The following is a 23,057-nucleotide window of genomic DNA, read 5'->3' as shown; positions in this document are numbered from 1 at the left end:
AAACGGTCGATGCGGTGGTTGGTGTCACCACCGTACTGAGTATTTATCATTCTTCTGTCCAGCGATGAGCGCGGGCGGCAATTTAAACAAGCTGCCGCACTCGAGAATCCGCGTCTAATACCTACACAAACTACCTATGTATGCATTCTGCGGCCGCCTCTGAGACCCGACACACACAGCCGCAAGCGCGCACCACGATTGTGCACAATTTAATCGAGTTCTGCTGCCCAATTACGTTTCTTGCGCGACACCATACGTCCCGACAGTCTGGTTCGCGGCTTTCACCAAGCAAGATCGACTGTTACGGCGTGTTGGTCAGACAACGCCACAACAAGCCAACATTTTGGTTGGACCACTTGTGTGGCCGAGTCCATATCCATATTCGTTTCCATGTTGTTCATCTCAGTGACATACATGCACTACGGCCCTTCCAGAGACTGAAAAGTGGAATTCCACTGCAGCAAGGACCATGATCCGTACTTTGCGAGATATATAATCGATGCCTGCAGGCCGTCTGAATATGGCAATTTGAAGGAAATACATAAGACCGCGGATCGGAGGCCCGGCGGGCCCGGAGTTGGCTTCGGAGCACACTCGACGACATCCGTGCCGAACCGGATGAGGGGCCTTTCATTGGATTTATCCGTATTCAAAGCGTCAAAATAACATGTCTTCTCTTTTGGAGGTGCTTCACTTGAAATCTGTTTCTTCCCTCCCCTGAATTCGATACTGCTCGCATATGCTTTATAGCCCTCTATATCAACACACGCTACGAGAGCTCCCCACTCTCAACTTCGCTTGCTCTGGCCCGCTCGATTTCCCCTCATACATCATAAAGCATCATCCTGACCTCGACCCCGCCCGCCATTAGCCGTTACTGATTGGTATAAAGCCTTGTTTTCAAGTGATTCTGCTGTAAAAACTAACAGGATATCAGACCCGTACAGAGCCTGTTGACAATGAGTGCCCATATTCAGCAATGGACGGTTGAGAAGCCTTGGCTCGAAACACACTGTCTGCTGGGCGAAGGACCTTTCTATGAGGAATCAACGGGCAATCTGCGCTTTGTTGATATCCGCAATAAAAGGCTACATTATGTGAAGGTAGCTGAAGGCCCTTCGTCTCTTAAAACAGTCCAACTAGACGTATGCCCTACTGTCACAGCAAACATTGCTGGGGTTGATCCCCAGGAACGAATAGCCATTGGCGTCAAGTATGGGCTGGCTGCTCTCGACGTGAAGAAGAAGACATATGAACTTATCCAACCATTTGAAGAAACCGCCAATGAGCGTTTGCGAAGTAACGATGGCGGCGTGGATCCTCTTGGTCGATTTTGGCTGGGTACAATGACGGACTTTGGACTCGGTCCCTTTCAGCCCGAAGGTACTCACTCTACCCTGCCCAACACAAAACGGTGCACCAACACCAGGACCCTGTCCACTTACTCTACGTTGCATCTCTTGTTCATCGAGACTGATACATTGGATCTAGGAGCGGTCTATCTAATGGACGCCAAGTCACGAGAGGTCAAGCTACCTAACATGACAATCCCCAACACACCAGGTTGGTCTCCTGATGGAAAGACACTGTATGTTACACACTCAAATGCCAGAGAGATTTACGCCTTTGACTTTGATACCGAGTCTGGGGAAATTTCTAACAAGCGCGTTTTCTACAACCATGATGGTTCAGGCGAGCCCGACGGGTTCCGTGTAGATGTAGACGGGTTCCTTTGGCAAGCTGTATACGGAGAGGGTCGTGTCATTAGAATCGACCCCAGCACAGCCAAGATTGTTGGAGAGGTCAAAGTGCCGACCAAGAACACCACTTGCGTGCACTTTGTCGGTACTGAGCTTGTCATAACAACTGCCGAGGACAACGAGGGCGAGGGATCGAGCCGCGAGAACGGTGGTCATGTGTTCAAGGTGGACGTCGGAATCCGGGGATTGAGGCTCAACGATTTCAAGCTATAGAATTCGATGTTGACAGCGACAGGTGTTGACAGGCATCGAGTCGTTTGTTACAGCTCATCATTCCCGACTATAGACGCAGAGACAGAGCAGCGAAAGCACAGACCTTGGCAATGCCTGACGAGGTTTGGATTAACACGCACTAAAGGTCCCCGAGGCTTTGACAATCACACGTACCCCTCCAAGTTGATTATCTGCCATCGCCCGGATCTTCTTATGAACATGTTCTATCCTCGCTTCTGTTTTTCTATCGTTGTGGTTCAAGCTCTGGACCTGCTCGGAACTTAGAACCCGGACCCGGACGGACCATGACCCTGGCGCTTGGGTCGTTCCATGATATCCGTATTCCTGGGCAAGCAACCTTGTTTGCTTGCTCGTTGAGATGCTACACAGTGCTTGTGAACCGTGGCTCTCGCCAATGTTTGCCTACATATGATCCATGGAGCACATCCGGGGGTCTTGTGATGTTTGCGAACCCAACATTCTTTTCTCTTCCTCTCTTCCTCTCTTTCTGACTATTGAACGCCGCACGATGGATGGAGTATCGTGAGACACGGAGCTGCTTAGCTCTCTCAACTGCCGGATCCAAGGTCCACTAACTCCCACAAGTGTATTGTTTACCGAGTAACACTTCCAGGGCATGACTCGCGTGTAGTTCTCCCTTACACCGCTGTCGCCCTCGACGCCCTGACCGCTTTCACTCACATTGTGAAGCTCTGCGTGGTCGGAACTTTTTTCATGTCTGTTGCGTTGTTACGTGCATGAGAGAAGTATATGTGATGGCTAGGTGTATAGCAAACATGGGACCCCCTGGCAAAGGATGCAGATGCAGTTTGGAATTCGATGCTGGCATCTGTGCCTTTGACGGCTGCATATGTACTACAAGTTCTCCTGCACATAGCGAGCACACATTGCATGAGGTTGGGTTTTTCGCTAACAGCACGCAAGGAAAGACAATGAAGGGGTTTCACCGACAACTCAGCTCCTGTCTCTCTCTCTCTGTTTCTCTCACCGCTTCAAATGAAGCACTCACTGACGGCGGCACTGGAATTGATGTTAGAATCCAATGTGAGAACAAGCACACACACTTGGTCCCCAGCAGACGCCCTCCGTCTTGCTATAACGGTTCGTTTCGCTCGCACATGACGAAATCCGCTTCATCCCTACTCCCAAGTGAGATCATACTGCTTTTTTGACATCTCGTGTATGCCCCTAGTTGGTCATACAGGCAACATCCTATCTCCAAACATCCTCGCCAAAACGCAGCGCAGGTCGATCCTGTTCTAGGTTGCACCCTGTTCTCGCCTCACTCACAACACAACAGTCACATTCCAAATCCTGTCCTTGTTACATAGGGGTCTATCACGTCAAAAACCAACAGGTCGATTTACCCTGGGTTCAACACCCCAGCCCTACCTACGCATACATACCAAAAAAAAAAAAAAGTCAAAAAAACACCAACACCCCCCTGTCACCGCTTCTCAGAACCTAGAGGATTTTTGCTCCGGGCCACCCCCTGGCACATCCTCTTAGCATCAGCACCTGGCAAACCGGGGAAGAGGGGAGGCTGCAGTAGGGCCCGGGGCTTAGACCGGGAAGCCGTGGAATCGTCCCTGTTGGCTGACTGCTACTGACAGCTAGAGTTTCGCTACGGGTGCTGACGTTGGACTGTAACGCCGTTGAGGTTGAAAGATGGAGCAGAAGGATGTTGTTATCCGCCGATAGCGTCCTTGACTCGATGTCAGTGCGCTTTCATGGCTTTTGACATACGAACGAACTGCTCTCATGTGCTCGAGTCACGATGTGATTGTGAAGAAGCCTCAAGGCCAATGGAGACCAATGATTCCAACTTTGTAGGTCAATGTGTATCAATACTGAAGTTAATAACAAATAAACTATCAAAAAAGCAATACTTTCTCCGTCCCGTCCGGTCTGGTTTATCCTGACCATTCTAACCTTCCTATGCTTGCGAAGCTCTGCTCTATCGCGGCCTCATATGTTCCTGTAGGCCATCTTTCAAGTCTGTATTGATGACCAAGTCATCCTTGCCTCTGAGATGCATCACTACTGTGAGGCCCTCAATGTCAACATCGCCATTGGGGTGGGAGCACACGCCCTGGGCCTGTTTGGCTGGCGACGGGCGACCTGATTCGAGCCCAAGTTCGTCAACTTGGCTCTTGAGGTCCATGTAGCGTGCTCGCTAAGCACACATGTGGTTGTAAGGCATCACAGGCCTAGGGTCATAGATCAATGTTGACATTTCAGAGTCGTTGCGAGATCGATCCTCTGTTATGCTCGGGAGTCTCGTACTCTTTGGCTCTTCTGCTGTTATCTCTTGTGGCTGTGGACTCTTGGCCAACAATTGCTCGACGCTCTTGCGAGCCAGGGAATGCTCAATGTCTGTTACCTTGAGTCGAGGCATGGGTGACTCAAAGGCAGCACTCAATTCATTCTCAGTCTTGTTATGTGACTCATCTTCCACAAAGATCTGAAACCCACCCTCTGTTTGCTTAGGTGACGATGACTGAGTAGGATTGCAGTTGAAGCAACTATCCTTCCTGTCTTTTTCAGGTAGTGGCGTACGACTATTTACACTGCTGAGTTCACGCCTCCAGTTCTCGACATGGGAAGGGGTTAGTTGCTGACTTCGTGGCTGTTCTGAAGACCTATCGACCTTCCTTAACTGCGTCCTCTATGACGAGATACCGGTAGCCTCGGCTTTCGGTCTTCCAGTGTCATTATTGATACGTGGAGCTGGTTTGGGCATCGTTTTACTCTCAAGAACGGGTTCATCGACTTTTCCAATCCTTTTCTTGGAGTTTAGATCAGCATCATGACCTTTCTCTGACAAGGACTTGTTTTGAGCTTGTGGCGCGATCCTTTCATTTGCCTCTGTTAAGGTGTCGAGGCCTTTCTTCGGTCCTTTGGACTGAGAGACGGGCTTTTCACTAGCTGTTTGCGAGTTCAGTGTTCCCGTGTAGTCTCTCGGCGCGTCATGGGTCTTGTTATTGTTGATGGGATGCTTTATCCAATGGGCATCCTTAGGTTGGGTATCATCATGGGGTTCATGAGACTTTGGGCTCGGATGCCGATCCCCCTTGTGATAATCGGTAAGATTAGGTGGCTGTGGCTCAATCTCGTCAGGCACTGCCGGTTCTTTGTTCAGATTGTGTTCAATAGTGTCTTTTGCCACTGTGACAGTCTCGTCTCGACTCAAGGAGTGATCAATGCCAGGTTGGCTCTGTACCCTCAACCTGTAGCCATCCGCCCGCATGCGCCCGTCTTGCCCGTTCGTGAGTTTCTCATCGGTAGAAGACTCGAGAGTCTGCACACCAGCTGATAAATGCTCCATGATATGCTGTGAGTGATGGAGATCTTGTCCATGATGATAGAGTTGGTCAATTTTCATCTGTAACTTGCTTCGGGATGGTGAATCCCTCAGTGACTGCGTGTGCTTCTTCTCTCTAGGGTTATGTTCATTTGTATCCATCATATCCAAATCATTGCCTTCAACCACTTGTACTCCAAGACTACGCCGGGTCGCGCAACCAATGCTATGCCGTGTTGGATGGTGACCCTCGTGTGTAGCTCTACAACCAGGGTCGGGGCATTGTTCCTCTATGTGAGAAACGCGGGGCGAGCTGGACTTGAGACGATTAGGTACACAGTCTGAGGGCCTAGGTTTACGTTCCACTTGCACCGATCTTGTCGTGATTTCAGGTTCTGAGGCTTCTTTCTTCATTCCCCTGTCTGCCACAAAAAAGGGGTTGTTCTTCACGGAGCTAGAGATTTCTGTTGGTGCCGCAATCGTCTTCTTCCGAGTGGGCTTCAAGGTGTTGTGATCAGGTTTCGGTCTTTGGCGAGATTGCGTCTTGGTTCTAAAGGATGTCTTTGGTGTATCTGGCTCTGATGCGAACCTTGAGAGCTTACGACGATGAGCAGTATCGATTGTAGTCCGCGTGGTACGAGTACGTTCGCTTTCTGGGTGTTCACTTTGCGTTGGTAGCTCGGGTATCTTGTCTATGAAGGAGTGTTCTTGATACTGTATAGAACTGTTGAGAACCCTGTGGCCAAGGGGTTGTCCAGGGGTCTCTCTCGTACATTTCATACAATAATCATGGCCGCAGTGCGAGCAATACCGTTCGAAAGCGAGAGGGTTACCGCACGAGTGACAGATCTGTGAGAACATCGATTTTGTTTGTTTGATTTGATCTGGCGTGCCTGCATCGCCATCCGAGAACCATCCCGAGGGTCTAGAGATTCCGTACTGCTCAAGGATGTCCATCGCATCTTGGCATTTCTCTGTGGAGCTTGCAGTACGAGACCGGTTTGTCGAGTCAAGGTATGAGGACATAAAAGATTCTGAAGGAAGCATGTCTGTACTAGCTGAGTATCGAAGAGCTTGGCTCGGTCGATTCGAGGTAGTTCGTCCATAGCTCGTCCTGGGCCGGAAGCCAGCAACACTTGGTTTCACTGATCCATTTCTTCCCCTGGAACCCCTGACAGCACTGAACCTTGGGTTATCTTTCTGCGATAGAGTTGAGGATATCTGTCTCGGAAGTGTATCTCTCGATGTGCGACTCTTGTTCCCACTGGCCACTCCTGGTCCCTAACCGATCGTAGTGCTTCTGCTCGGTCGCTTAGAAGTGTCAGAAGGTCGCCCACTCGCGGTTTGCGTTTCGGTAAGTGTTTGGAGCTGGCGAACACGATCACCAACGACTCCGGGGGGGATCATAACGTGTTGTTGAGTTTAGGGATGGAGTGCTATTCAAGATATCTGCTAATTGTACCAGGAGCCATGCGACACTACTACGAAGCAGGAAGACAGCGACCAACGATAGCCCAGAAGTTCGAGTAGTCGATATAGAGTATCAATATGCGAGGTGCGGAAAGGGGTGGCATGTTGTAGGTAGGAATCACAAATCCGGAGCGTGAGGTGAATGGCAGAGAGAGAAAAGTCCATCCTACCTCACAATTGCAAGTTGTGGAAATACCTTACAGCGCTGGGTCAACTACTAACTATTGCATTCATTGCCTATCAACGTCACTGAAAGACAGAGGGTCGATAAGGAAGGAGTCACTGAACAGAGGAATAAGGGCCCATGCAATTTAGGAGGAGCACAACCAGAACTGGTATCAATTGTCACAGCTTTTCGTGCTAAATATGGGTAGAATATTGATGTACAAGGGCCTCCGTCACAACAAACTCGCTGTACACTTATTTCACGTGCGCAGACAGGGTCTCGAGAACCTGTTCTCTCGTCAGTAAACTCAATTGCAAGTGCATGTCGTCGTCTGAAACCCACCTCCAGCTCGATCTTGGCCTCGGCAATATCCTGCTCGCTTCCGCTGCCGTTGGCAACCTTCTGGGCCTCAGCGATCTGGGCTCGGATGGCCTCGGCGCTGAAGTCCTCGAGGGGGTATCCCTCAACAGCGTTGATGCTGAGGACGGAGTTGGGCTGAACGGTAGCGAATCCACCAGAGACTAAGACAAAATTTCCATCAGCGATTTGTCGACCTCGGGCAGTTGGATCTGGAATCTGGGTCTGTAACTTATGACGTACGGAAAAACTGCTTGGAGCCAGCGGACTCCTCGACAACCTCAACCAGACCGGGCTTCAGCTGCTCAATGGAAGGAACGTGGTTGGCGAGGACACCCATCTCTCCAGACTCGGCGGGGATGTTGACCTGGACGACATCCTGGGACTTGTAGATAGACTGCGGTGCGGCAATTAGCTCCCATGCATCAATCAATTGGCGACGGTGCCATCATTGTAAGGGTCCAATTGCAATCGTATTCGTCGATCCGGGTATCGCGCGGGCGGTGTCATACCTGGTGAGGGAGGGCAAGGCTCAGCTTGATCTGCGATAACGGTCAGTCGGGCTCGGTACGCAAAACCCAGTCGTAGCCGGGGCACGGGGTTCGCTGAATCTTGCCTTGTCGGGGACGGCCTCGGCGTAGGTTCTTCGCTGGAGGGGGACTCGGATGGCGGAGGGGCGAGCTCGGAGAGCCGCACGGGCAACGCGGAAGGAGTTCATGATGAGCTGAGCTGGTGGATGAGGTTGTTGCTTGGGTGAGCTCAAATGAGGCCGCTGGCACGAATCTTTGCCGGAGCAGCAATTCGCGATTCGGCTAGCGGGAAAATCCGATCTCCATGATGAGCACGTGCATTGTCACATGACCTCCTTTGTCCTCACAACCGACCCATGAGAGTCTTCGGCAGAGAACAGGTACACCCTCTGTAAGTTTGGAGTGAAAGGAACTTGTCTAACAATACTACTTCTGGTCAAATATGCTATACTATTGCTTGCTATACTAATACATAGGTATATTACATAACGTCGATAAAGTGCCAGTACTTCAACGGCCCCTAACTAATACCAACGGCTTCAGTCTGCCAAAGTCCAACACTAATCAATGAATATCTTTTGCTTAAAGGATTCCAGCCTCTGGTGAATCTGACTGTACTCCGGCTTCTCCTTGTACGCAGAGATTACCTCATTAACATGGCTTTCGCCAACATTCCTTGCCTTTGAGTTGCCCAGCAAAATCTCCAACAAAGCAAAATGTCCCTTTTCTGCTGCTTTACAGGCCTCCTGGAGTGGACTATCCGCTGGCCCATCAAAGTCTAGCCGCGATCCAAATTCTAGCAACAATCCGATGGGGGGTGCATGTTCTAGGATCTCATTGTCGCCTGGGCTAAAAGGATCCCAGATATGGCGGAACACTCCCGACAAAAATGCCTGACGATTACCATTCGTCTTGCCCTCAAATTCTATATCTCTTATGATGACGTGCACATTCGGGTCTGCTCCCGCATCAAGAAGCATCTTCATGCTATTGAGGCTGTACTCGCGCATTGCTGCCAACAAGAGCGGAGTACAATCTGTGCCGACAAGAATATCTGGGGATCGTATACCTATGATGTTCTCGATCTTGTCGTCCTCGTTGAACCGGGGATCGAAAACAGGCGAGTCAGTGTAAGTATCGACTTCAATGCCTTTCTCGATGAGCCTCTCGATTAGTTCGCACTTTCCATCGTCGTTGTCAGAATGCTTCAAGATGATATGCAGCAGGCTGTTGTTGTACTTGAAACGCTTCGAAACCATGGGATCTGCACCACGGTCGAGAAGAAACAGAGCGACACTCCAATACCCGCTGCAGAGTGCTTGATGGAAAGCCGTCAACCCCGTCGCAGATTCCTGGTCAAGCGGGACGCCTGCTTCAAGCACGGTCTCGATCAGATCGAGGACTGGGTACTCTTTATCATACCCGCCACAGAGGTAGTGTAGGACAGTCCGACCATCGTGATCGACCTCGGTTATCTCAACACCCGGTTGTTTGAGAAGCAAATCCATTAACCTCTTTGCACTTAGCTGGTGACTCGATGCTGCGAGATGGAGAGGTGTCTGTCCATTCATAGCTCGAGCTTTGGGGTCAACATCTTGACGTTGAAGTAAGAGCTCCGCAACTTCGTAATCTGCTATCAAGCAAGCGTGGTGTAAAGGGGTGAGCCCATCTTGATCTTGTCCTCCTGCGTTGACCTCTTGTCTGGCTAGTAATCGTTTGATGATGTCGAGGCTTTCTTCTCTGTACCCAGGTGGTTCATCAAAAGTAAAACTATCGTCATCGTCTTCATCGTCGTCGTTCTTGTTATCATCATCGTATATCGGAACCAAACTCGGATGGTATTGTTTATCGCGACTTCTGACAGCCCAGTGTAGGGGAGTGTTCCCCGTTGAATCAGGAGATGCTACATCAAGACCGTTTTTCTCTAAGAGGAGATTCGCGATCTGTAGTTCTCCACGCGCGGCAGCAATGTGGAGGGCACCGGAGTTCCCTGCGTCAGTCCTGCGAGCATTGACTTCTTCCCGTTGGAGGAGCAATTCGACAAGTGGTAAACTTCTCACGCCAACAGCCACCTGCAAGGCAGTGAAGCCGTTCCTGTCAGGTGTACCGGGATTGACCTCTTGACGCTGGAGCAGTAACTTAACCATATCAACTCGTTTGTACTGAATCGCCCAGAATAGAGGAGTTTGGCCATCAGAATCAGGCACAGAAGCATCCATATCAGACCTCTCGAGCAGACGGTTTACAAGCTCAGGCTCGTTCCACTTGAGAGCGTATCGTAATGCATCAGCGGCATGTCTTGGTCCGGGCAGCTTAACGAGCAAGTCTATGGTTTCCCTATCATTGACATCGTGAGGGTCAACATGCTCCAAAGCAGATGTTCCCTGGAATGTCCAATATGCTCCTAGCTTCTGGACAAGTATTTTCTCAGCTCCTTCGAAATCACTATGTCGAATGGCCATATGAAGGGCATAGGGCCTTACAGGCTCTGTATCGCTCCAACAGTCGCAGACTCCTCTGGCTGGCACATGGGGATCCACGCCAATGTCAGCGAGGTACTCGACGATATCACGATGCCCATGCTTGATGGCATAGTGCAAAGGCGTTGCTCTTTCTTCAGGCCTCATCGTCCCAGTCCCGCTTAGATTCGCGCCATTCTCATGTGCTTTCTTGAGGATATCTATTCTTCCCTCTCGAGCTGCCCAGCAATAGCTTGCTGCACGAAGTCGAGGGTTGACGATATCATAGAAATGGTGGTTTGTTTGCGCCAGAGCCAATTGTGTTTTTGCGAAGATGTTCTCATCAAATGCCTCTTCTATGACGAGGTCTGCAATGTTGTAGATTGCCTCAATCGGGAGCGTTTCCATTGACGCCATGGCGCGATCGACGTCTGTGTGACTGAGCTCAAGACTCGAAGGTGTCAAAGGTACCAATGATGTACTGCTCAGATTCTGGTGATGCTGGTCATAGTTATGACTTGATGCTCAAGGAAGCCCAGTTGGTGAGGGGGAGCCTGATTGTAGGTACAAGCTCTAGTTGAATGTGGCTTAAGCCTAGGAGAAGTAAAGATATTGGTAACCTCTACGTCAGTATCTAGTACAACAAATAAGTAAGCCATAAATACTAACTCCAGTATAGTTAATCAGGGTTTCTTTAGTTCAATTAAAGGCCATATCAAGTGCAATTGCAATGCTTTCTTTTTCGAGTGATCGTTTCCTATACTATGATACTTTAGATGCTGTCAAGTCGATCATGTATGTATGATCATTACAACAAAGTGGCAACTACTGATAATTAGAGAATCAACACTAAGAAGCAACCGATCTTCGAGTGAATGGGCTCTCGCCTGTTCTGTTCTAGACATCTTTCAACGCCGTGCATCAGTGCAAGCTCGTTCTCTCAGGCATGCTGTATCTCATGGTGAGGGTGCCAACATGAGATTGTCTAAGACTGCCATGCACACAACCACCAATATTGAGCATGTTCATTCGTTTCGGCGCTTTACTTCAAGCCGTCTTCTCTTGGTGAACTTTATCTCGTTGTAGGCACGAAGTTAGCAATAACGACGATATCCGGTGCCGCATTTTGACGGAAGTTGATTGAGGCCTTTCCCTCTTAACATTGGTGGTGTTATGCTTTCAAGGACACACCCAATCTTACAGGCACCCAAGTTATGTGAATCGACGCTGTAATTGTGCCGGGTATATTTGAATCTCATTCCTTTTCATTGTGGCTCACTCTGTAAGCATGAAGTCGCTACTCGAAAGCAAAGGCGCCGCGAATTCCAGCTTTAGGTTCACATGCGAGACGTCAGTATCTTTTATACTGAAGTCTCAGAGTATGAGCCTTTTTATACATATACCATTTGGTTTCTCTGTAGTAAAAAGTCCAGGAACACTAAGCTTCTTTTCATCTGAGATAGGTTTAATGATAATCGTGGTAGTATTTATTTATTAGTCGGAAACTACGTTTTACGTGTTTCTTAATTTGTTCCCCATCAAGCTCCTCTGATACCTCACTGGAACAACAGAGTCAGTTGTGTCTGACCCTGCTTGGAACGTGTGCCTTGAGAAGCTTGAGACTAAGCATGGCTTTCATGTAATACGAATATGGACCCTGGACAGTCCAACTGTTCATGAGTCTCACGTAAGACAAAAGAGATCTATCGCCAGGGTCTTATGAGATGATTCAATTGATTGTGATATTAGTCGATGGTGCACAAATAATTCAATTTCGTGAATGACCTTACATGTGTGATGTGAAGCATTTCTGAAAAGCTGGCTACCCTGTATCAAAGAATTGTCATCTCAGTTTTTGTCGATTTCATCCACTGGACAACCCCTCAGGTTCCCTTCCGTCCATGACGACAATATGTCGAAACGATCATAAATCCAGATATTTCCGTCTGGAAAGTATAACCGAGCCGGATATGATTCGGAGGAACCGGGTTCTGCCTCTCAAACATCACCACCAAAGCAAAAGCCAAACAAACAGGAAAAAGCTGGACTCGCTGACTCGGCACTCAAGATTGCCGATCACCTGAGTTGTCATGACCTCACACGTCGCAGAAACAAGTCGGCTAGGTAACTTTTATGTTTTCTTGTGCCTGCTTTCATCCAACCAACCCATCAGATGCGCTGGAACACGCCATTCGTACTCCATGGACTTTCGGTCCTTCGAGAGTCCGTTGGCAGTTGGAAGATCCCCGGGACCCGTGAGGCCCGAGATCTTCCATGTGCGTCTCTGCAAGGTGAGAAGTGAAACTCTCAGAGTTGTCTTTGCCACGAAATACACGTAGCTTTTGGGCATCGTCGTGACAACAGGAGTGGCTCATGGCGTCACGGATCTTCACTTTTCATCATCAACCTGGCGCAGCATAAACAAGTTCAGCTGTGCTTATCTCACCTTTCTGCGTAATTCCTTCTTGGCAAGACACTTCAGCCCGTATCCGATACCTGCAGTACAGTACAGTATTGTTACAGCATGTTACTGTACAGTACCTGCAGTGGAATTAACGTTTCTCAAACCCAGCCCCTGCCAAGACACACTGAGCAGTGAATTGCATCACGGTTTCGGCCATGTTGACAGGGAAATCTCGGAGGAACATGGTAGACAGAGGGTGCAAAGCCAAATTTTGAACCTTCGAGCTGGTGCGGGACTCAACAACAGTTAAAGAGCTCAAAGGAGAAGGCTGGAAGCTGCAAAAAGTGATGAGGTCTCCACTGACGGGACCATAATTCGCGGTCAGACTGTGGCTGAACCTCATTCTTGGTGAGAAATTACGATTGACTTTCGTTAGCATTTTACGAGCTCTGCCCCGACGATTCGTCGGTGAGTGGAGGAAGCCTTGGGCTTGGGGAGGTATCGTAAAGTACTCAAGCCAATTCTCATCGCGACACTAGCGGACCGAGAACGACGAGAAGAGTGAATTGAAAAAAAGGCAAGCTTAAAGCCGTTGGTCTAGAAAAGTCTGGATGGGAAGCAAATTTTCAGGAGCCCACAATGGCTTCATCCTTGAGCAGGGAAAGCCAGGAAGTTTCCGGCGCACAAGTAATTAATGAATGACCGCTAGACTTTTCAAAGGAATTTCTGTCGGTATTCAGCCTCATCAGCCGCCGTGTCGAGGGAGTTGTAGCTGAGGTTGTAAAAGCTCAGGCCCTCTTCGGAGAAAATCAATCTCTTGGCAGAGATCTAGGAGGGCATGTCAAGACAAGTCCCGTCCCTGATCGGCAACTTGACTACAGAAGCAAAGATTCAAACCGGCAACAAGACCGGTACCGTCATCGTCATAGAGGGTGCATCTTGCATGACGAAGAATGCTTGTTCCTCAATCTGTAGATGTGGCTTCTCCCAAGGGCTGGAGCAGGGGCACCCATATCCCGCGGTTGTATCAACATCAAGCCATCTCACGGGCGGTCGGCTCTTCTTAGGATGAAAGGAACCGGCTAGGGAGAGCGGCAAGGGAAAATGAGATGAGAGTTCACCTCCTCAGACTCCATCGAATGCTGTACAACCCATCATGCAGCAGTCCACACCTCCTTTGCCAAAAAACCGCGCAACTGTCTTCTCTGTTCTCGGCATAAAAACAACGAGATGATGGGTCCTCTGAGTCGGGTCAGTCCAGTGGTATTACCGGCCGAGACCTGGGTCTGTTTGACGATGCAGAGAGATGGAGCATTGCGGCATGCGGGTCGATATGCGAGGTGCGGGTAAGGACTTACACGGTGGTGACATTGCTTTGATGAGCATGAGTAGTTGAAGACATCTACCGTAGATAAATGCACCTGCATCCTCTTCAGCATTCAATAGTGTCACAATGTGATGATGCTTTGGAAATCCATGCGCTCGGTCTCCAAACCAGCTAGATCAAAGTCTATGTAGGTATGTTGGATGCAGTTAGAATTCGAGAAGTATATCGAAACAACTTCTCAGGATATCCTGTTCATGGCTATCCCATATACTGCTTAGCGGTATGCTGAGCAACTTGAATGCACAGAGCTGACTCCATTGTTGCCATGATGGCGGTCATCTCGTGATCATTATCCTCTTTGTAGCTTCAATTTTACTCCATGTCTTCTTGTTCGTGATCCCAGCCGCAATTTCAACAACGTAAAAAAATAGCATGTTCACCGCCGGAGTCTCGCGATGTCAGAGCCATGTTTAAAGAGTGGGTGGGCTGTGGGTGAAGGACACTGGACAGTCAACTTCAGAAAGGCTATCTGGGCTGCATGAGTGAGAGCACAGAAGACACCCTCTCAAACACCATAAGCACAGCAGAGTAACATGCGAATTTAACAGCTACGCGCTGATACCGCGTTGACTGTCATATTGTTTTAAGATGCGGGGTTTGACTTCACAACGCGGGGTTAGTGCCCAGCAGGACGGGTCAACGTGACGAGGAGCGTCAATGTTCAAGGGAGCCAATGCCAGTGAATGAGAGTGAGCAGTGAGCAGTGAGCAGTGAGCCAGCCTAGCCAGCTTGCCAGTCTTGGCCAATGCGCTGCTGTATGTACGATACTACGCGTACCAATTGACATAGCCGCGAGTAGAGAACTGATATCAAACCAGACAGGTCCGTTATCGCAAAGACCGAGACCCCGACTGTCATTCCTTGATTGCTCAAGCAAGTTCAAGGGGGGTTGCACTGCCTGCATGCAGCTCCAAATCACGGGAAGAGACCGAGGCAATTGGCGATCAATAAACAGCGCCAGATAGGATTGGACAGTTTCAAACACCTTACATGATCGTCGCAGTATTAAATGAAGTACTGCGAGTCACGAGAAGCTCGGATATCGCGCAGCTTAGGTCGTACAAAGGACCCTTCAGTCGTTTCATCTGTCAACTTGTGAGATAGGAGAAAGAGACGATTGTTTCTATTTGCTATATTAGTCAGTTTCAGGGTCCTTTGTAATAAACCTGAGAGATGATCTCTGAGGATCTGAAAGGATTCTTGACTCGGATTTCATGCGTCCATTGATTCTGCGGGCACATGGACAGGCTAGATAGGCTAGCTAAGAGTAAGACACGTCCATGTCCATATCCATGTCTATCCATGCCCATGCCAAACTGTCGTCATCGGGGGATTTCTGGCTTGCATTGCATGCATTTCTGTATGCAAGTGGGCCAGACGTGGGAGAGCTCACGAGCCTGGTTGTAAGAGAAGGGTTCAATTGGTGGATGGACGAAGGGGTTGCTGTTGATGCAGATTGGAGAGACAACATGACACCCAAGACGGCTACTGCGTGCGTCCCTGAAGCAAGGGTAGATCGCAGACGAAGACGCAGACGGCAGCTTAGCTTGCGAGTGCGGAAATGGCACCAGTAGAAAGGCAGTCTGCCATGAACGGAACAGGTGATTGTGGGGAAGTTGAAGAGCGACGAGGCGAGCATCAGGTCTGGATCAGTTGTTGCTCTGCTGTGCTCTGCAGCCTGTACCCCCACGGCTTGGGGTTAGCCAAGAGTAGAAACGTGCAATATTCAGTGCAACAAGGCCTGATTGAGAAGGCAAAGAAAGTAGGCGATGAAGGGCACGTCAACTCGTGTTGCTGTTCTTTGTGCATTGTGCATGGTTACACTGACAAAGGGCGTGAGATAGACCAGACGAGGCTTTGTCGACGCCTGTAGCAGACCAAACCTCCAGCCAAACCAAAAGATCAACAAAGCGGCCTGTGGCGCATCTTGCGCATCAACCCTTCTTGCATAGGCTAATGGTCCCTTGCGCGGGGTGACTGCGTACTGAAACAAGCAAGTTGTGTGTCAAGTCATTGTCTATCATCTGAGGATTTGGTTGGCAAAGTGACTGATTGTCAGTCACAAGCCATCAAATGACCAATACGACACGACAGCAACATCAACATCAACATCAATAGCTAATGCTGTGCTGCGATTTACAGATACACCGCCTCGAATATGAAAGCGGATGGTGTTTGCTTAGTACGACCACAACCACGCTTCGTAACTGGTGGGAAGGTTCACAAGCGACGATTCCATTGTGGGCCTGCCGAGGGTGGATGATGAATCAACGGTCAAGAATTCTGTGGCGGTTTGCTTCTGGAAAAGAAGAGGCAGAACTCTAATGTGCTGTACCGTATTTGCGGATGATTATGCGAGCATGAGGCTTGGAGGAGGGCAGTGCAAGCAGCGCCCTGTGGTCATCTTCACACGGTATACGAAGCAGCGAGTCGTGACCCTGAAACTGCCCGACAACCCTCAGGCCTCTCAGAGGCAGGACAGAGTCAGGACGGTGTGACACACAGTAGATCAGGGCGACCTGTTTTCGGCTATAGAACAACGTGGATCTACGCTCTATCTCAGTTTGGACGTCGCTGACAGGCGCCACTGGTCAATTGAGAAGACCCTGACTGGACAAAATCTGACTGTGGCCTCGGAGGGATGTGTCTACCTCCCTACGTACGTACTGTAGAGAAAAGGGAGAAATGCACTGGGCTGAACGAGTTGAGAGCGGTCTGCGTACCGAAATTGGGACCTCGGAATGCGTAAATGCTCGCCTCAACATTGGATCTGTAATTTTGGATCGGAATGGATCCTATACGGCTGCTCTGTTTCTCGGCGCCGTGGAAAAGCGGACTCGATTCGGAGCGTCAGCAGCGGAGCAAGACACTTACAGGGCATGGTTTTTTATTTTTTTTCGCGGCTGGGGGAGACAAAAAAAGCTACTAGCTATCAGTACCTTTGTCCTAAGTGACAAAAAGGACTTGGGTAAGCTTAATATTTCTACCAGGTTTCTAGACCAGTTTATTTTGGCACCCTGGTCTATTACCTCGAGGTGCACAACAAGGGGGGAAAAGCCATGGATCGATCTAGGCGTTGAAAAGCCTAGCCCAGGAGGACGCGAAAAAAGGGCGCAAAAATATGCCGTGAACCAGGAATTCATCTTCCTCAGGCGGCTAAGGCTGGGGCTTACTCGAAACTTGGCTTCCATCAGTCAGTCATTTCAAGTCAGTCAATCAGTCAGTAAGTCAGTCATGTCCACTCACACCTCAGCATCAATTGGTGATAGCGTATTACCTGAAGCCCTGCCCTGAGCCCTTAGTACATGGCGCCCTGTGAAATGTAACAAGCCAGTCAGTCAGGCCAGTCAATTCCTCTGCTTCTGACCCGTGCTAGTAAAATTTCTTTGGCAATGGCAACAGGACTCCATTTTTTACCCGCTCCTGGCACGGCAAATCGCCCATCGTCCTCTTAATTTAGGGTATCTCAGGGAACGGCCCCCCCTAAATTTCATCCCGTTCCTTGTCGTCGTTGGCCCCAACCTGAAAGTGACCTCCGCCCAGAGTCGGCCGGTACCTTTTTTTCGCTGGCGTCTTCCTTGGAGCGTCAGGTATTCCCGTCAATTTTCGTTCATTTCCACCTGCATTTTTTTCTCTTTCCGTTCTCGCTGGCTTCGCGCCGATTAACAAGGCTTACCTTATTAATAAATCAAAAAGACGGGACCCGAGGCCACCCTCGTCTGTCTCTTTTTCTCACTGCCTCAAATAATTGCCTCGCCCTTCTCCAGCCCTTTCTTTGTTTTGTTTTGTTCTGTTCAGTGTTTTTAGTTGTTTCTTCTAAAACAATCTACAAAGCATCTGTACACCCTTTATCCCTCCCCCCCCTTGTCCCTGTCGAGCAACTTTGTCTCAGACCTTGATCTGTACTGTACTGTGCTGTACATAGAGTTACACTACAAAACGGTGCCGTACTCGTGCCCGCCCTCGGAGAACGTCATATGCAGCAGTCTCCACGCGCAATAAACAGAACAGCGGCTCACACACCCACAACAATCCATACACCCACCTACACAACACAGCACAGACGCCACCCTGAATTGAGATTGGGGAAATCCTGCAACTTGGGAATCAGCCGCCTTTTCTACTCCTCTTCTAGCTTCTACTCAAAAGCCCAGTCCGGCCCGGCCCTGCATTGCATCTCACTTCTGCCATCGACCCATATCAAAGCACCCTCACGCACAAAGCAACCACCCCAACCAACAACCTACTCTAAACTATTCCAGTTGACGATGTTTGTCTTGCTGTTATAGCACCACTGTCCTCAGGGACACTTTTAACCGCCACCTTTGACGCTGCTATTGCCCAGGCAACAACACAACTGCAACGTCCTGTACCTCAACTACTATACGACACATACACGCCTTCTCGACTATTTCAACAACTATTATCCTAAGCTCCCGATCAAACCCCACACTCTATCGACCAATATGACGACCAACATGACTACCAATAACCCAGACACCCTATGGGTGGCTCATGGTTCAGAAGAGCTCGAGGAGGCCGACGAACCGCCTGAGATAACCCTTAAGAAACAGCAGTTTACTGCCAACGATTTCCAGCGAACTACCATTCGACCTCCCACTGAAAAGTCCTCTCTGTTGACCAAGGCTATCAATGGAAACTCAGACGACGACCTCTACACTCCCCAGACTATCTCACGACCCATGGCCAACACCCAGCGACGCCGCTCCCTTGTTAGCAACATCAGCCTCGCTTCGACCGCCGATCTCACGAGCGATACTGGTTTTACTAGCCCTTCAAGACCGAACACACCAAGCCCTCCCCTTCCTGAAATGGCCATGCTACGCTTGCACGATGGACGTGCTGCCGAGCCTACACATGTTTCTTTGCTAGGTGCTGCTGTCAGGTTACAGCAAGGCAAGACTGAGGAGCCTCGCAAGCGAAGCATTCAGTTTGCATGCGGTGCCAAGCCCGTGGTCCAGGAACAACCTCCTCGATCCCAACCTATGGCCAAGGCGCCTTCTGCTCAGGAAGCTCCTCGCAAGTCGTGCATCAAGTTTGCATGCCCAGCTCGACCCGCTTCTACCCAGAACACTCCTCCCCGGTATACTGAGAACTGCGCTAAGAAGGACGCAACTCCAAAGGCTGAATCTCCTTCAACCCCCAAGCGAATGTCAGCACTGGCGTTTGCTGCACCCCGCCAGGTCACACCTCGTCGACACTCGATGTCGCGTCCTCGATTTCTCCGTGCCGATTCCTCTGACCTTGTCACGGACAGTTCACAGTTCCACGAGTTTGCTAGTGGTATCACTCGAGAGGACGATTGGATCCGACGCGATAGCAATGCTGTTGCAACCAAACTGACAATCAATGACACTCTGACCAAGGAGAACAACATTCGACGCCTGGCTACCGAGGCAGAGGAAGAGGCCCAAGAGGAAGAAGACGAGCTTGAGGATGAAGAGGATGCTGACGTTGACGACGAGGATGATGAGGACGGGGATGAAGATGAGGATGAGGATGACGAACTCGATGTTGAGCTCGACGAGGATGATGAGGAGGACGAGGAGGACGATGACGACTCTGACGGCTATCACACCGATGAAGAGACTGGCTTCGCTGACTCTGATGAGGATGATGAGGACGATGATATGCGTCTCTGGACTCCTGGAGCCAAGTCTGTGGTTCATATCGGATCGGGTGCTACTCTCATGCGCCGCCCTTCTCTTCACGAGTTGCAGTCTGACTCTTCTATCACTACCGTAGACAAAGAGCGTGCCAACCGTCGCTCAAAGCGCGTCAGATATGCTGAGGAGGCTCCTGATCTTCCTGATAGCACTGACTTTGTCTGCGGTACACTGGATGAGGACCGTCCTCTCGAGGAAGCCTACCTTTCTTGCCTCGCAGCTCGACGAAATGAAAAGCTTCGCGTCATTCCTCAGGACATCGACCCCAGTTTCCCTGCCTCTGAGCCTGAGGAGGAAAACGAGGGTGAGATCTTCAACCCTGTTCACCACTCGAGTGACGAGGATGATGAGTTCTTCCAGGGCAAAATGGAGGACCTTCATCAGGAGCGTGACCGCCCTCGTCGCCGTCGCAAGAGCGAGCATGCATCTCCCAAGCGATTCCGCTCTCCTCCCCCAAAGCGTCATCACTCACCCCCTCCCAAGGTCCGAGGCCGATCACCCAAGCCTTTGTTTGACCGTCAATCCCCTCGAAAGGCCAAGTCCCCAGCTCCTATGCGGAAGCCCATCACCACCCCTCTTGGATCTCCTCGCTGCGGCCAAGTCAATTTCAACCTGGCTGGTCGCCCTGGGCTTACTCACACCAAGTCTCTTCCTCGTGGCGGTGCAATGTGCCACCAGCGAAAGCAGGCCCGACACAAGGTCAAATACGACAACGATACCCACATTCGTGGTGCTATCGATATCGTCAAGGGTCTAGAGAGTAAGCGTCAGCGACGCAAAGAGAAGTTCCACCAAAAGTACTGCAACCGCGCTCGACGAGGCCAGATCCCCGAGCGCAAGCCTGTTCCCGGTCGCGGCACGGAACGCATGAGGGAACTCGGCCTTCTCATGGCTGGCAAGAAGGACCAGACCAACTATGTCCTTTCCATCTAAGCATGCTTGACTGTCCTTGCAAGAGAACATCGATGCTTTCAATTTAGACTGCGAGACACGTTACGACGAAGATGATACATCTTACACGATTTAACTTGATGACTCAAATGTCCTTTCTTACACCTTCTCGGCTAGGTCTCCGAGATTGTTTTACTGTATATACTGGTAATGGACCCCCGGATGCTCGCAATGTTCGAGATTTCCTGTACATATTTTTTCTATTTTTTTCTTTGTCATACTGCATAAAGCGGCCGGACAACGCTCGCTACTGGCGGAAAGGAGCTTATTTTGAACTGCTTGGATACCCGATACAGCATTTGGTATTACTGGGGTACATGCTCGGCGTTGGATGAGAGGCTATCATGACATAAATGCATTTAGCGGAAATATCAATCACGACAATGATTCTCTGCCATATATTAATGGTCGCTTCCCGTGATATAAAATAATTGGATGAATAAGACTACACGCAATTAATCACACTTACCAACATCATTGACTTAAGTCTCGCTGACCATCGGGGATGTCACTAGCTGGTCACTTTGGTGTAAGTGAGTCCTCGAGACACCACAATTTGGCAATGAAACTGCGAATACTCCTGTAGTAAAGGACAAGTAAACATAGAATATTCTTATGCGTACCTAAATATACAATTTTTAGCCACTCTTCTTGTTTGTGCCAGCTGACCTGCAGCTCGGGATTCGAGGGACGGAACTGTACGGCGTGACATGCACGACGATATATGTGCCTTGAAATTCAGGCACCATTTCGGCGTCCCTTTCTTGCCAGCTTTTGGTTCAATGCAACGCCTCCTAACAATCCACCAGCAGCTACATTCCACGACGCCAACGATAACGACGACTCTTTTTCTCCAGTGCAAGATAATAACACCACAACCTTTTATTTCAGCCTAATACTCACCTTTAATACTCACACAACATGTGGATTGTCAACTGGTGTATGTAACCGGTTACGATTAAACAACTGGTGACTTGAATGGGCTGACACGTGCTGCGTATAGTCTATGATGTGCTGTCCTCCTTGGGACTGCTCAACAAGCACGCAAAGCTGCTCTTCTTGGGTCTCGACAATGCCGGAAAGACTACTCTGCTTCACATGCTGAAGGTACGTCGACACAATGCGGTTGGATTGTTGGGTGGATGGTTATCAGCTCAGATACTTGTTACCAGCGGTGGCGGTTTTGGAGATATATGACGACTAATGATGGATTTACAGAACGACCGTGTCGCTATCCTCCAGCCCACTCTTCACCCCAGTAAGATCCTCTGTGAAAGCATCGACAAGGCGTTTATACTGAGACATCACAGCATCCGAGGAGCTTGCCATCGGCAACGTTCGATTCACCACCTTCGATCTCGGCGGTCACCAGCAGGGTATGCCAATACACCACACCTTCAACTCCGCAAATATGTCTAACAAATTTTATAGCCCGACGTATCTGGCGCGACTATTTCCCCGAGGTCAACGGCGTTGTCTTCCTTGTCGATGCCAAGGACCACGAGCGATTCGGTGAGGCCAAGGCCGAGCTCGACGCCCTCCTCTCCATGGAGGAGCTTTCCAAGGTTCCCTTCGTCATTCTCGGCAACAAGATCGACCACCCTGATGCTATCTCTGAGGACGAGATGCGACACCAGCTCGGCCTTTACCAGACAACCGGCAAGGGCAAGGTCCCTCTCGAGGGTATCCGACCTATCGAGCTCTTCATGTGCTCAGTGGTTATGCGACAAGGCTACGGCGAAGGTATACGCTGGTTGTCGCAGTACGTATAGAGAGGAGTAGGGAAGACGGATGGGATTGAAAGAAGTGAGGCAGTGAGCTAGAGAGGTATACCTTACGTCAAGTCCTTTTGGGGAGAGGTAGAAAGGACAAGTGATTTCCAGTGTTATGAGACTCAGAATTCTTCCTTAGGCGAACATTGGTCCTGCAATTCTACTATATTTACTTGCTACAAAATCGAGCCGAGCTTCATATCGGGAATGCTCCTGAAGATGGAAAAATCAGACCCCTGGTCTTAAGTGCTAGGGTGTTTTACAAGGGGCGGCTGTGCTCATGAACGACATTATTGTGCCTAGGTAGGCGTCGTCGGAACACATATCATGATGCGTGATGCAACTAGTTTAATCGTAGCTAAAAGAGAAGGTGGCAAGAATTAGAGAGAGATTATGCGTTTACATCTCATGATTAGCGCTCGTGGGCTCATCCTAATCGCTGTAGGTGGTGATACCAGGTGTTCGATAGAGGCCTCGGTTCGCCAAGACGGACTGGTATGGATCCCCGGGAAATGTACCTCTGTACAGTTTCCCCAACGAATCTACGTCATGTTACTAGAATCGTCACAAGGCAAC

The 23,057-nt window shown here is 49.7% G+C and overlaps 6 protein-coding genes across 6 annotated transcripts; 3 read left to right on the top strand and 3 right to left on the bottom strand.

The window, feature by feature from the left end:
* Positions 1 to 959: 959 nt before the first annotated feature.
* Positions 960 to 1,973, top strand: FMAN_04893 (uncharacterized protein; the record flags this gene model as incomplete). The annotated part of the gene is made up of 2 exons (XM_041828346.1): positions 960 to 1,383; positions 1,492 to 1,973. The coding sequence occupies 2 exons, from the start codon at positions 960 to 962 to the stop codon at positions 1,971 to 1,973; spliced, it is 906 nt and encodes a 301-aa protein (XP_041679218.1).
* Positions 1,974 to 3,951: 1,978 nt separating this feature from the next.
* On the bottom strand, positions 3,952 to 6,345 carry FMAN_04894 (uncharacterized protein; the record flags this gene model as incomplete). The annotated part of the gene is made up of 3 exons (XM_041828345.1): positions 3,952 to 4,170; positions 4,201 to 4,628; positions 4,677 to 6,345. The coding sequence occupies 3 exons, from the start codon at positions 6,343 to 6,345 to the stop codon at positions 3,952 to 3,954; spliced, it is 2,316 nt and encodes a 771-aa protein (XP_041679217.1).
* An 843-nt stretch (positions 6,346 to 7,188) lies between these two features.
* FMAN_04895 (putative ATP synthase delta chain precursor, mitochondrial) lies at positions 7,189 to 8,009 on the bottom strand (the record flags this gene model as incomplete). The annotated part of the gene is made up of 5 exons (XM_041828344.1): positions 7,189 to 7,221; positions 7,277 to 7,455; positions 7,535 to 7,688; positions 7,804 to 7,833; positions 7,908 to 8,009. The coding sequence occupies 5 exons, from the start codon at positions 8,007 to 8,009 to the stop codon at positions 7,189 to 7,191; spliced, it is 498 nt and encodes a 165-aa protein (XP_041679216.1).
* Positions 8,010 to 8,381: 372 nt separating this feature from the next.
* On the bottom strand, positions 8,382 to 10,697 carry FMAN_04896 (uncharacterized protein; the record flags this gene model as incomplete). Its single annotated transcript, XM_041828343.1, has 1 exon — positions 8,382 to 10,697. One exon carries the CDS (start codon positions 10,695 to 10,697, stop codon positions 8,382 to 8,384), a length of 2,316 nt encoding a protein of 771 aa, XP_041679215.1.
* A 7,840-nt stretch (positions 10,698 to 18,537) lies between these two features.
* On the top strand, positions 18,538 to 20,691 carry FMAN_04897 (uncharacterized protein; the record flags this gene model as incomplete). The annotated part of the gene is made up of 1 exon (XM_041828341.1): positions 18,538 to 20,691. One exon carries the CDS (start codon positions 18,538 to 18,540, stop codon positions 20,689 to 20,691), a length of 2,154 nt encoding a protein of 717 aa, XP_041679214.1.
* A 939-nt stretch (positions 20,692 to 21,630) lies between these two features.
* Positions 21,631 to 22,481, top strand: FMAN_04898 (putative GTP-binding protein SAR1; the record flags this gene model as incomplete). The annotated part of the gene is made up of 5 exons (XM_041828340.1): positions 21,631 to 21,649; positions 21,713 to 21,816; positions 21,928 to 21,967; positions 22,020 to 22,085; positions 22,141 to 22,481. 5 exons carry the CDS (start codon positions 21,631 to 21,633, stop codon positions 22,479 to 22,481), a joined length of 570 nt encoding a protein of 189 aa, XP_041679213.1.
* Between the last annotated feature and the right edge of the window lie 576 nt (positions 22,482 to 23,057).

This window comes from Fusarium mangiferae (assembly GCF_900044065.1).
Source record: "Fusarium mangiferae strain MRC7560 genome assembly, contig: FMAN_scaffold003, whole genome shotgun sequence".
Classification (NCBI taxonomy): domain Eukaryota; kingdom Fungi; phylum Ascomycota; class Sordariomycetes; order Hypocreales; family Nectriaceae; genus Fusarium; species Fusarium mangiferae.
This window is presented reverse-complemented; position numbering and strand designations above follow the sequence as displayed.